This window comes from Condylostylus longicornis, unplaced genomic scaffold, assembly GCF_029603195.1.
Source record: "Condylostylus longicornis isolate FDR11 unplaced genomic scaffold, ASM2960319v2 ptg000100l, whole genome shotgun sequence".
Classification (NCBI taxonomy): Eukaryota; Metazoa; Arthropoda; class Insecta; order Diptera; family Dolichopodidae; genus Condylostylus; species Condylostylus longicornis.
The window spans coordinates 2972340-2986429 of record NW_026578068.1 but is presented as its reverse complement, the minus strand read 5'-3'; the positions used below and the strand labels follow the sequence as shown (position 1 = coordinate 2986429).

Here is a 14090-nt window from a genome sequence, read left to right as displayed (position 1 = left end):
TTTATATAACCAAAAAATTTAAAAATTTTTATTAAAAAAAATCTTAAAAAATATATACAAATTTTCCTTATTTTTTTTTTTTTGATTCTTTTCAAAATTTAACATCGTAATAAATAAGATATTAATTTATTAAAATAAAAAACAAAATATTAACATGAAATAAGAATAAATACAATGGTAAAATACTAAACAAAAAAAAAAAATATAAAAACACTGAAAAAAAAAAAGATTAATTAGGACTTAAATTAATAAATAATTATCTGTAATCTGTGTTAGTTGAAAAGTTATACATCTAAAAAATATTAAAAAAAAATTTATAATAAAATAACAAAAAAAAAAAGAAAAACAATTTACTCTCACTTGAACTTTGTATTGTGTTTATACTTTTATGAAAATTGGAAAGGTCTATTTCTAGGCACTGCATACTTATTATTTTTATTAGGATTTTAAGCATAGATACCTATACTTTGTTTGTAAATTAGAGTGAGCTCTTAAAGCACTGTTGTAGATGTACCTTGCGTGTAAATTCATAACTGTTCCCCTTATACGTTTATCCAAAAAAAAAGGCTCAGTAGCTTACTTTTAAAGTAGATTTACTTAAAAAATATTAAAAAGTATATATTTTTACATACTAAATATTATTCAAATTTAATTTTTAGGAGTCTTAAAATTATAAAATTTTAGAATATCCTGTAAAAAAACGTAAGCTGAACGCTTAGCGTTGGCCTAAGTTTTGATAGTTTAATACAATTTTATAAAAGTATAAACAAATATTTATTTAAATCTCAAAGATAAATAACTTAATTAAAATTCCACTAAATTTATAATATAATGGATATTGATTTGAGAAAAGAGAAAAGTAAGCAAAAGTTGAAAGTAATTAATTATTAATAAATATATGTATAAATAAAATTAAGTCATTAAGAAAAAGAAAAATAAAATAAATAAATTTTCTACTTTTTTATATTATTCCCATACACGTACTTGAAAAAAATTTCGTTCCTTTCAATTATAGTTTTCTTTTCCATCTGAAATACTTAATATTTTTTTTTCTATATAATATTGTCTATAACTATTTACTAACTTATAAACACATTTTAGTAATTTCATAAAAAAAAACCTAATTTCTAAAAGTTTTAAATAGATTTTGATCTACTGATTCAAAAATTGTAAAATATGATAATTTATAACTATGTATAGAATTATAAGAATAACTTAGGTTCACTTGCCAGAGCACATGCATATAAGAATGGGTAATGTCAACCATGTGTGTAAATCGAACGAAATAATAGACTTATGTAATCAAAGTCATTAATTATTATGAAGTAAGTCGAGATAGTAGAATATTAAAATTGTAGTAAAGCTTGAATTATTACCTGTTAAATAAATTTAAAACGTTTAAAAGGTCTTATATGCTATGTAAATGATTTGTAGTGAATCTTCCAAATAAATTTATTTATTTTTCGTTTTTAATTTAAATTCTAATATTGTTTTCAAAATAAATTTAAAAATGTTTAAAAAAAAAAAACTATAAAAATGCAAAAGAAATATTTTAATTAGTTGCAATTTTTTTTTTTAGTTTAGAACAAAGATTGTCCACATTTTTCAAGAATCAAAATCGATACACAAAATAAAAAACTCAATGGCAAAAAAAATATATATATATATATATTAATATTACCGTTTATATATTATAAATGTATATTGAGTAGTTGTAAAACTATAATATTAATAAAAATTAAATAATTGTAATTAAAATGAAAATAAAACATATTAATAATAAGAAAAATTATAAGTGAAAATAAAAATTACAAATAATTTAATTAATTGAGTTTTATTTTAATTTATGTGTCTATACCCATAAATATATTTTATATGTAGTTGTTAAGAGTTTTTCAAGTATTGAAAAATTTGTCAAATTCGACTCAATGGATATTTAGTTCTTTCCTTTTAGTGAAACATATCTAGGTGGATAATTATGTGACTTATTTAGCATAAACATTAAAATAAAATGGTGCGATAAATACAAATGTTGACAACCAAGATATTACAAGCTGGTATTTCTATTGCCGTCTTTTTGCTGTAACAGCTTTTATTAATTTGGTACTCTGTTAGGAAAATATTTTTGAACTTGTTCCAAAATCAATACCAAGTCCAATATTAATTAACTGTTGTCGAATTGCTCATTCGATAACGAAAGAAATATAAATTATAAACAGTGTCAGTGAATAGGTTGACTAGGTCACTGCAGCCATAGAGTGCTAAAGCGAATTCTATGTCTTAACTTACTGAATAAGAAGAAATTGGGTGAGCACCGTATATTCTTTTAATGTTAATTTTGTATTCTCTAATTTGCGTGTATTATGTAGGTATAATTGAAATCAATGAGAAATATGATTTTGAAGCGACTAAAAATTAGAATTAAAACAGCATTTTTGGCTCAGTACTAAAGCAAAAGTACAAGTAGTCCTCAACAACTTTTTTTTTCTTTTGTATTGCAAAGGCAGCGTTCCATTCTCTGTAAGATGGAATGGGAATGAACTATTGAACGAGATTGTCAGCTCCCTCAGTTATAATACATGTTTACATTGATTTAATAAACATGCTCATGATTAAATTATTTTATTTCTTTGATTAACAGAACTTTTTGCTTGTCTATAAAAAGTTTTAAATATTTGTTAATCTATTATAGTACGTCGATTGTACTTATTTTAAAATATTTGATAGGTTTACCAGGTACAATTAAGGTTATATAATAAAATATATAGTAATGAGCCTTATTCTAGTTGTCGAAGTAGAGCGACAATTGTCGTCACGACTTGAATTTGATATTCTAAATGGCGATTAAAGTGACACGTGTCGTGGAATAGCGGGAAAATGTGTTTCAGGTATATTCCAGTTGTCGTTGTAGAGCGACACATGTCGTAGTGAAACGACGTTTTTTGTCGAAAAGTATTTAACAAGTGACAAGCGAGATGGATACACCAAAAATGTAAGTTTAAACAAAACAATTTAACAAAATTATAAAAATTAATAAATTTTGTAATTTAATACATAAATTAAACCATATAATAAATATATACACCGATTTTTTTTTTAGCTTAAACTTTACTCGCCAAAATTTCTTTTTAAAATGTATCAATTTTACTTGAAACGTTTCATTTTCGTTTATTTCTCGCAGTCACGTCACTCGACAACTAGAATACCACATTTCAAATGATGTGACAACGACAACGCCATATGTCACGTAAGTGACACGACAACTAGAATAAGGCTCAATAGTTATTAAGAAATCCAAATTAAACAAAATTTTTTATTTATTTTCCTTTTATTATCGCTTTAAATGCATAATAATATTTATACAATTTATTTTATTTTACTAAATATGATATAAATTTTTCATTTTATACTATATAATTACTTTGAAAATAAGAAAACAAAACACTTGGCAAAATTAAATATACTATAAAGAAGTAAAATTTTATAAAGATTATATTATATATAATGTTTTTAATATTACGAAGACTTTTTGATTTATTTGAATTGTTTTCTATATACATATTTTAAATTTATTAATTTTTTGTTCTCTTACATACTGCATTTTATGTACTTAGTAAAAAAATATGTTAAAAAAAATTTTATTGAGGCTATTATAATGAATTATTTTTGTATATGTATTATTTCTATATGTGTATGTTATTTTAATTAAAAAGAAATTAAGAGGATATAATAATGTACAATAAAATTAAGTTGAAAAATCTATGATTAAAAGTAAATTGTTTTATTTAGTATTTTCAATTATATTGAAACTAAAAAACCCATCAGTATATTTTCTATAATATAAAATTTGGTACTCAATATATATATGCCGAATGGTACTCTGTATAATAGTACTAATGAGTTTTTGATTTTAATATAAAAAATATTTTCATTTTAAAAAATAATTATTTAAAATTGTTAAATATTTTTTTGTGATAAATTTAAAACAATCCTAATATTAAAATCAATGGTCTAATTTATTGTGTATGGCAAACTCGTTAACTAGCTGAATACTTTTGAGTTGCTAACATTCGGCAATATGTTTGGCAAAGGGATTTATTCGCTAATTTTTTTACGCGATTCAACAGCATTCTACAATATTGACAATATTTTAAAATTTTATTTTATTACCATAAAAATTCATTTGATTGTCATTTTCATATTTACAATCGTTTTATTTAGTTTCCACAACGAAAACAAATTTGGCAAAAATTTACCGAACATAGCACGCATACAAATTTTTTGACGAATTCGCCGCACATAATAAATAACCCACATAATATAAAGTAATAGGTAATTGTTTTGAAAAATTTCAAATATCAATCAAAAGCTCAATATTGTTGTTTTAATTTTAATCAAAATTATTATTTTTTATTTTGATTATTTTATATGAAAAAATAACATTTTTCATTCTTAAAGAAGAGTTATTGCAATTACAATGGTTTTAGTGGTGGAACTTATTATATTTAATAATAAAAAAGGCAACAATTTTTTAAGTGGAAATTAAATAAAAATTTTAAAATTTGATTTTAAAAATTACAGTAATTTTTGTTTTTTTAAAGTACAACTACAATTGTGATGATAGTAAGCTGTGATTTACAGTAATTTTGTTTGAAAGAATACTGTTATTTTTGAATAAAATGCGTTTTATTATTACATAATATTATTTATTGCATATGTGTACATGTATATATACTCATGTATAAGAGGATTTGTGATAATTTAGACTTGCACTTAAAGTTGTAAACTAAATCTTAAAAACCTTTTTTTTGCATCTTGACAGATCTACACAAATTAACTAATTTTCTTTTTCAGATTTTTAATATCTCCCTTATTTCTATGTGATTTTTTTTTAAAATTAAAATATTTTTGCAACATTAAAAAAAAATTTTAAAAAACGTTTTAGAACCTCATGTATGCTACGATCTTCGAGTGCTCAAAGCGATTTTGTAGTTATTATTTTATCGAACATGGATGGTCTATATTAAAATTTACATAAATTAGAATTAAATTTTCTGAAAATCTCTGAATTTGAATTGGCAGAAGTTTATTGTTTGTATATTTTCATATAAATAAATTTTTTTATTTAAATAAATGATAGGAAAGACAAAAGTCAACAAATTGGAATGATAAAAGGTAATAAGAGATCTAAAATATTCACACTTTCACTACAAGTAAAGTGAGTTTTTTTTGTTATTTTTTCTATAATTTTCGACTTTTAATTTCAATTAATTGAAATTTCGAATAAAATTTTGAAATAATTGAATCTAATTGTCAATTGAAACAAAATTTTAAAATTAATTTAAATATTAAAAAGTGACGTTTTCGATTAATAAAATGAAAATGAAATGAATATTTCGGAATTAGTAGTGATCAAATTATTCTTTATAGAAGAATGTTTATTTTCGATTAAATTTTTGTACTTGATGTTTTTAAAGTAAATTGAGATCAATTCTTTTAATAAACTTCTTTAATTCAAATTTATTTTTATGGTCTATCATATTTAAATAAAATTCTAATTTAATTTCCACTTAAAAGTTTTCATTAAAAGGGTTAATGCAGATTACATGATATTAGAAATTCAAATTTAAAATATTAAATTACTTATAAAAGTTTTACAAAAGTTTTTGGATACATAGTGCAATTTATATACTATATTATATTATAATTTAGTATTTAAGGTTTATTAATAGAAAAAAAAAATAATAATAATAACAATCAAATAATAAATATTACAAAAATTTTCCTAACTATGAAAATTAAGGTTTTTAAAATCTTGTGTTTGAGTTGTACTTCTCAAAACTTCTAACCACCTAAAATTAAAAAAAATTTTAAATAGTAAGAAATATATAAAAATAAAAAAGTAAAAATGTTTTACCTATTATATGTATGTATACTTTCAGCTCTAAAGAAATAAACATGATTTTTAAATGATAATTTGAAGACGAATTCTTTTTGGACTGCATCTTGATGATTTGGTGGACCAACTGAATATCCTAATAATGGTAAGCTAGCTAATGCAAAATCATCTTGATAACTTTTATAAAAATATAAACAGAATGATGTAAAAACCACCCATAATTTTTGCCAACCAGATGAATTTTTAAATTTTCTTAATAAATAACCGGATAATTCATTTTCAGCGGCCACGAGGTGATCTTTTAAGCCTACGGTTGCGCCACGATGCCAACAAACGTGTAGAGCGGTATTGCTCCGCGATGGTGGCGTTTTGTTTTGTAAAGTTCCTACTGTTGTTGTTTGTGTTGTGATTTGTTCGGCTGTATTTACTGTTGTTTGTTGTCCTGTTATTATCGATGATATATTGGCCCCATTCGTTAGATTCGTTGATGTTAAACCGCACAATTCGAGTCCCTCTTCGGATGAACCTAAAATATTTATTTTAATTTTATTAATAATTTAATAGTAAATAGTATATGCATATGAAATTATATATTAAACTAAATTTTAGTTTTTGGTGGATATAAATATGTACAATATTTTTGATTATTAAAATTGTATTACATAATATGTTTATATACCTATACTAACCTACATATATAAGTACATACATAATATTAAATTTCAATATGTATATGTATATCTATATCATAGTATTGCTACAAATTTTTTTTAAAATAGAATTGGAGTTCAAAAATAAGGAATTTATTATTAAGGTTTCAGAAAACTGAAAATATACACAAATATATTTTAATACTTTTGGAGCTGGTAGAATGTAATCTATATTTCTAGTAGACTAATGTTAGATCCAAAATATTACATATGTATATATTTTTACTATACTTATAACATTTATTCTAGCTTCGTTTTTATAACAAATTATCTATACAGAAGATATTGACACAGTTTCCCTTTAATATTAACTTACCGACTTTCGCAGTAGCATTGGTAGGTTTCTTTTCATGCCCAAAAATGAAAGATAAACGTTTCAGAAATCTTAATTTTGATTTAGGAAGATGATTTAAAATGTCTTTAAAAGAAGATATATAATATAGTAATAAAAATGCATAGGAATAAGAACTCATATTATGGGAAGACAAAGCTTCAAATCATTGGGATAACAAAATTATAACAAAAAAAAAAGTATTTAAATAAATTTTTTTCCCATTCTTGCAAAGACGAACAATTTTTGAATATTTTTTGTTTTAATTAGGTATTTTAATCTAGGAATCTTGAAAAGCAAGTAATTTAAAGCTGTTATATAACAAAAAATTAATACTCACTACAATTTTTCAATGATCCGATTGTTAAAGTTGTCGGTGGTTTATTTTTAATATCAGCTGCTGCTTTTGAAAGCTCTGCCAACCATAATGTTTTTTCAGCTGTTGTACCAGCGCTTACAGTTATCGCACTCTGTCCACCAAATATTGTAAATGTATTATGTTCAGCATTTTCAGTTAATAATGATCGAACTGGTACATGTCCTAATATTTTAAAATTTTGTGTCACTGGTGATTTTGTACCATATAATAAAATATCAGAAAATAAAAAGAACATTCTTTGTTGAAGTCCTCTCTTGGAATGTTTTAATAGACATCCTTGACGTATTAAATGTCGATCTTTTTGTACCAATGTACTAAAACCATTTATATCACGTTGTATTTCACATAATAAGACAAAAATTTCAGAATCCGGTAATACTTCGTGTACCTTTTCTGTTGTACGTCTTAACATATGTAAAACTCCATCACAATCTGCTTTATCTAAATGTTCATCTGTATAAAATTCACATAGTCCTGAAATACATTTAAGAAGAAATGAGTTTTTCTTTTTAATTAGAATTAAATTAAAAGTATGAGCTTACGTTCTAATATTAATTGATAATGAAGTAAACGATGTAATGGTTTTAATAATAAATATCCAATTGGTAGATAACATATTTTCTGTTGTTCGAAATTACGATATAATTGTTGAAATCTCGTATCAGTTTCGAATAATTCATTAAATAAATGTAAAATTTCGCTATGACTTTCAATATATTCATCGTAAATTGGCATTACAGCCATATTTCTTAGCATAACATCACCAATTCTATGAGTATCATGTGTACCACGTCCTTCCCATAAAACTAAACGATGTTCTAAATCACGTAAAAATATATTATGATGTTGAACCATTGAATCTAATAATTGAAATAAAGGTTGAAATTTTTCAGTATCATCAGTTGTTAACTCTTGACGGAACCATGTATTTAAAATATCCAAATCTTTTTTATATGTTCGTTCGGTCATTAATAATTCTTTGGCTAAAAAGTATGATTTTTCTGTAGGCCATTTCTATATAAAAAAAAAATAAAATAAACAAAAAAAAAACAGTAATGAAAAAAAAATACACTCTTTGTATAACAAAATAGCAAAACAAGAAAAAACAATTTAATATACCCTCTTCTTTGGTTCACCAGTTTCACTATTATTGTCATTATTTGCTATTATAACATTTCCATTTGTTATATACGGTTGTGATCTAGGTGATGAAATACTATTATTATTTGTATTATTATTGTTAATATTGTTCGTAGTGATATTATGATTGGTTGTATTCACATAAATGTTATTATTATTAGAACTGATATCATTTTCGGGTATCGTTTTATTATTTCGATTTTCAGCTTGTAATATATCATATGTTCCAGCTTCAGATCGTGACAATGATGATGATTTATCAGAGCCTAATGTTAAATCATAACGATTTGGTGTTGATGTAACTAATTCTCCACGACGATCAAGTGATATATTTCCATTGATACCATGATATTCTGTAAGTAGTATACACATTAATTGCAATAAAACTTTATTTTTATTCTGATTACAGTATGTGTATTTTTAATATATTTAATTTATATTTGTGATTCATTCAACTTTACTGATATTAAGAACTGAGAAATTTTTTGGGAGTGCTTTTCAAATTACAAGCATATATGCGATTTATTAATTTTTAAAATTCTTTTAAAAAAAATATCTCGAATTTTTGTTCTTTTATTGAAAGATTCGTTTTCGAAAGATTTGTTGACTCGAATACAAAATACATATATAACTTTTAATGTAGGGCCTAATGCGACTTTTATAAATTCTTAAGAAAGTTTTAATGAACAGACTTTTCGGCCGTTTGTTAATAGCATTTTCAAAAAATCCTTTTACAAAAATTCTAGCATTGAAAATTTTAGTTGTCTTGCTTATATTATTTTTCTTTTACATTCTCGCTCCTACATTCTAAATATAAGAATGTAAAAATATTAAGTATTGAAAAGGCAAATTTGAAAAGAGATTGTTAAAATTCGAAAATTCAACTTAAGGAAATCATATGTAATAATGCAACTTTTAATTAATTTTCAAAATGTCGAATAATATAGCGATATAGCGAAAAATAGACCACTACATAATTTCTGTCCATTTCCGGCAATTGCGACAAGTTGGGTTGAGGAATTTCCTAGCTGCATGCTTCCCTAACATCCGATTTCCAATGGTCGTATTTTGGCAACATATTTTTTGCCGTCACGCATGATAAATCCAAAGGGATAGTTGAGAAAAGTAATTAAACAAATTGATTCCAGTATAGATAGTTTTGTATATGTACATGGATAAATTTTTTATATTTAAATTTAAACGTAAGTATTTGTTCTTATATTATTTGCCTTGAGAATGGGGGTATTAGTTACCTAATTTAAATTTGATTGTATTCAGAAAAGAGGATTCGTATAATTGCCTTCATTTCAAGAAGACCATTTTGTTAGAGAAAATTTTCTTCAACACTTGTATTATTTGGTAAAGAAAACAAAAATAAAATTAATAAATAAATTCAAAATCTATTTAGATTATAATATTTATTTAAAATTTTTCATTTTTCAAATATATTTTAATTTGTTTTTTTTTTTTGGTTTTTTATTTTTTTTTAATAATATTAATATTAATAACTAACATTTGACTCAACTTTAATAATAATAAATTTTTGTTTTTTTTTTGCTTTTTATTTTGTTTTTTATTATTGTAATAATATAGTTTCTTAAAGTATAAATAATACTGAAAATATTAAATATTATTTTTTTTTTAATTAAATTATTTTGTGTCAGTTTATTTATTTTTTTTTAATTAATCTGTAATTAATATTAAATCTTGGTTTTGTTTTTGTTCTATTCTTTAAATAATTTCAAAAATACTTTTAACTTATTTTCTTCTTTTATTTTTTTAACCTATAATGTTTTCTTTTATTGTTATTTAACTAAATAATACTCATTTCATTTATTACAGAATTATTTATTTATTAAAATTTTTTAATACACATGTAGAGAATAAAAACAGAAATAATGTATGTTTACATATATGTATATATATATAATAAGTACGTATGTATTTTAGTAATTATATGAAAAATAAATATTTCTTTTTAATTTAATTGCTTTCTGGTTTAATTACAAAAATGTTGAGCAATATTTAATAAAGTTTAATGTATAATAATTTTTATTTATACATGATAAAATTTCATAAAATATTTAAATATACTTGTACAGCTCAAAACTGTCCTTATTCGAATTCTTTGCAGTTGAATGTATAACAAAAAATTTGTTTTTGGAATTATTCTAGAATTGAGGTTTTTTCAATTTCAAAATGGTTTCGGACTCTTTAAAAAAATGCGACGTAAAGAATTTATACATTGTATGTATCATTTTACGAGTCAACTAAGTTGATTTTAATCACTAAATAAAAAATTCAATTTCGATTATTTTTTAGTATAAATTTCAATAATAATTGATTTCTTCAATATTTTACATCTTGTGTTCACGGTTTTATAAAGTGTTATATGTACATAACATATTTTATCTTTTTCTAACAATAATTGCAAAAATTTTAGTTTCTAATTTATACGCTGCGAAAATTAGAAATTAACTTGAATTTTTTTTTTTGCCTCATCGTTTTCGATGTGATGGCAATATTGTAATTTTTTTTCTCTGTAACTGTTTATATGAACATAAAGAATGTTCTGTACCTGAGCAAAACAAAAAAAAATTATGAATTGTCAAATAGGTACATATTAAATTTTATAAGTATGTATGTAGGTAATTTACACATTATAATTAAATAGGCGAATAATGCGTATTAACAATAAATAATTTTTAACAATAAAATTTGTTTTTTTAAGTTTTGATTAAACAGTCAACAAAAATGTCTTCTCTGCCGTATTTGTGAGCATAATATGAAATTTAGTTAAATTAAGAGAGAAAAATTTAACAGTTTAAAAATTGTATTCAAAATTTTTGATTTTTATAAGTAAAATTCAGCTGTGCTGTAAAAACTAAAATTTTAAGAACACGCAAAGTATTTTATCAAGAAAAATAAGCTATATTTTAAGTACATCTATTTTATATTGTAATACTAGTCCTTAGATGCTTTTTGTCTTCTAGACGTTCTTCCTTGAAATTCAATTTTTTTTTCATAATAAATACATATAATATATAAATATTGTTATAAGGTTAACATTTAACAGTTTAAATAGATCTGGTCTGGTCAAATAGAAATAATGAATTTTGGAATATAGGAAAACAAAACAACATTAACGAAATTAACAAAAAGAAAAATTTAAAATAAATAACCTGTATGATTACTTTAAGTTTAATAATAAATTACATACTTTTATGTATAGTTTCTTATCTACTTTAAAAACCCTTAAATGAATGGCTAAGTAATAAACTTTTAAAAACTTAACTAAAAAATATTTTTGTTTTAAATTCTCACATAACCTACAACTTTTATTTTATAATATTATGTTATTCTTTCTTTTTATTCCATTTTCTAATTATAATTTTTAATTTATCTAAGTACGGCTTCTCTTTGTTTCCCACCCTTTTCATTTTTTTTTACTAGTTTCTTACATAGTTTTCTTTTTCTTTTGTAATTTAATTAGTATTATTTTTTAATTAATATTTTGATTACATTCTCTTTATATATTTTTTGGCAAATATGTTTTTATAATAGTCCTCCATTTTATCCTATTTTGGCATCTTTTTTTTTCTTTCATATTTTCTAAATTTCTAAGTCTCTTTGACATTATTCCGACTATTTTCATATGATTTATTTTTTTTGGTTATTTTAGTAATATACATTTACAGTATTTTTGATAAACCTAAAATTTTATTTTGTTTCATATTTTAGAAAATATTTTTTTCCGCAAATCCCTTCTAACAAGTTTATGTTAGAATTGAATTTTAAATCAATTTTGTGTTTATAATTGAGCAACAAAATGTTTGGCCAAATTAGGAAAATTTTTAAAAATTTAATTATTGGTATGAGCATAATCCAAATTGGTGACAAGATCATATTGCAATTTAATATTATTTTTGATGAATATATTAAAGAAATATAGAAGTACTGGTAACTAATATTAAATTGAGATAAAATTAAAATTAAAAAATATTTTGTTAATCAACCATATTCTGATTGTCGTATCACATAACGTGATGGATTGGTAATCAAAAATTTTGACATTTTCAGAGTAAAATCAATTTGGGAGTTTGAAATGTTATACTAAGAACTAAAATATTACGAAGTGATGTGATTACTAGAATATGGGTGAATAACAGAATATCTGGTTAAAGTTTATAAATATAACCGCGATATACGATACAATTATAATATTTTTTTAATTTTCCTTCAATTTTTTTTCCTTAATATGCTTTAATTTTTCTTCTTTATTAATGAGATATTCTTAATATATCATTTTTTTTTGGTTTTATTTTTAATACTTATACATAAAAATTTTGGCACTAAAATTTTGGCCTTATATTTATTAAATACATATTACTTTTTATAGGTATCGTCTTAGATTATTAATTATGTTCATAATGTATATATAATAATTATATAATCTATAAATAATACGTTGTTCATGTGTTTTTTTCAATTATTGTTATTTCTTTTTGTTGAAATCTTAATAATCAAAACAAAAAATAATAATAATTGTATTTGATAATAATTTTCCTTAAATATGAATTAATTTATGAATGTTGTATTTGTTTTGTTTTTCTTAAAAATATTAAATTTTTAAAAATTATTTATTTAAATAAATTTTAACAAGTTTTATTAATTTATTATTTTTCATAATTATTTAAAAATTAATTAATTAATTATTTTTATTATTTTCTTCTTTGTTCGGATTTATATAGTTATTCGATGCATAAACAATTTTTGCTTTATTAAATTATCAATTTATGAAAATTATTAAAACATTATTCGATATTTTCTTTTATATACACAATGTTTAAATAATTTTTCATAATTTTTTTTTTCAGTATAGTTTTACTGTGAATCATTTATAATCTCCCTTTTTTTCAATTAATGTTTAGGTCTTTTTTTCTTTTATTTATTTTCAATAAATAATTAATATTTCTGTAGTTTTGATGGTTTTTAATTTCATTGTTTCATTAATGTAGGCTTAAAAATAAATAATTCAGTCTTAATAAAATGTAAAACATTCACACATACAAAGTATTTTCACTAATATTATAATTCTACATAGTTAAAATAATAAGTGTTTCTGTGGTTCGTTAATGATTTAAAAAAAAAAGAAGACCAAATGGAAATTTTATTTCTAGAGCTAAAGAATTGGATTTGATGAGCAATTTGATTTTTAATATTTAATGATCATTAAAATATTATTCATTTTTTTATTCATATATACTACATTTATATTGTTATTTTTCACACGTTCCTGCAGATGGGTGAATTTAATCAATTGCATTTTAGTTTATTGGAAAAATCAATATTGAGGATCGTTAATAAAAATGATAAAATTACGAGATATAAGAAATGACATTCCTAAAAGTAAAACATTTTTTCCTCTTATGAAGTATCTTAAGTAGTATAAAGTTTTCCTCTTATTATAAACGCAATCAAACAAGTTTGAAGTCCATTCGTTTGAAATACATATTTGATATGTGAATGTCAAACGAATGAATTTCAAATTACTTTTTTTCTTTGCCGTTGTTCCTATATGACCATATGAACTTTGTCAAGTATATTTATAATATTTTAGAATTTTAACTG

At 22.3% G+C, this 14090-nt stretch overlaps 1 protein-coding gene across 1 annotated transcript; it reads right to left on the bottom strand.

Moving 5' to 3' along the window:
• Positions 1 to 5785: 5785 nt before the first annotated feature.
• LOC129614060 (FERM, ARHGEF and pleckstrin domain-containing protein 2-like) lies at positions 5786 to 8831 on the bottom strand. Its single transcript, XM_055528446.1, has 6 exons — positions 8439 to 8831; positions 7862 to 8333; positions 7281 to 7793; positions 6926 to 7027; positions 5918 to 6425; positions 5786 to 5852 (listed from the first exon to the last, which is right to left on the bottom strand). Exons 1-6 carry the CDS (start codon positions 8829 to 8831, stop codon positions 5786 to 5788), a joined length of 2055 nt encoding a protein of 684 aa, XP_055384421.1.
• Positions 8832 to 14090: the final 5259 nt, after the last annotated feature.

What these genes read in the sequence shown, in the direction of transcription:
- LOC129614060 (XM_055528446.1), bottom strand. Translation starts at nt 8,831, where the DNA reads ATGTGTATACTACTTACAGAATATCATGGTATCAATGGAAATATATCA. An exon ending in TTATCAATTAATATTAGAAC is followed by an intron (nt 7,794 to 7,861) that starts GTAAGCTCATAC and finishes AATGTATTTCAG; the next exon opens with GACTATGTGAATTTTATACA. An exon ending in AGTATACATACATATAATAG is followed by an intron (nt 5,853 to 5,917) that starts GTAAAACATTTT and finishes TTTTAATTTTAG; the next exon opens with GTGGTTAGAAGTTTTGAGAA.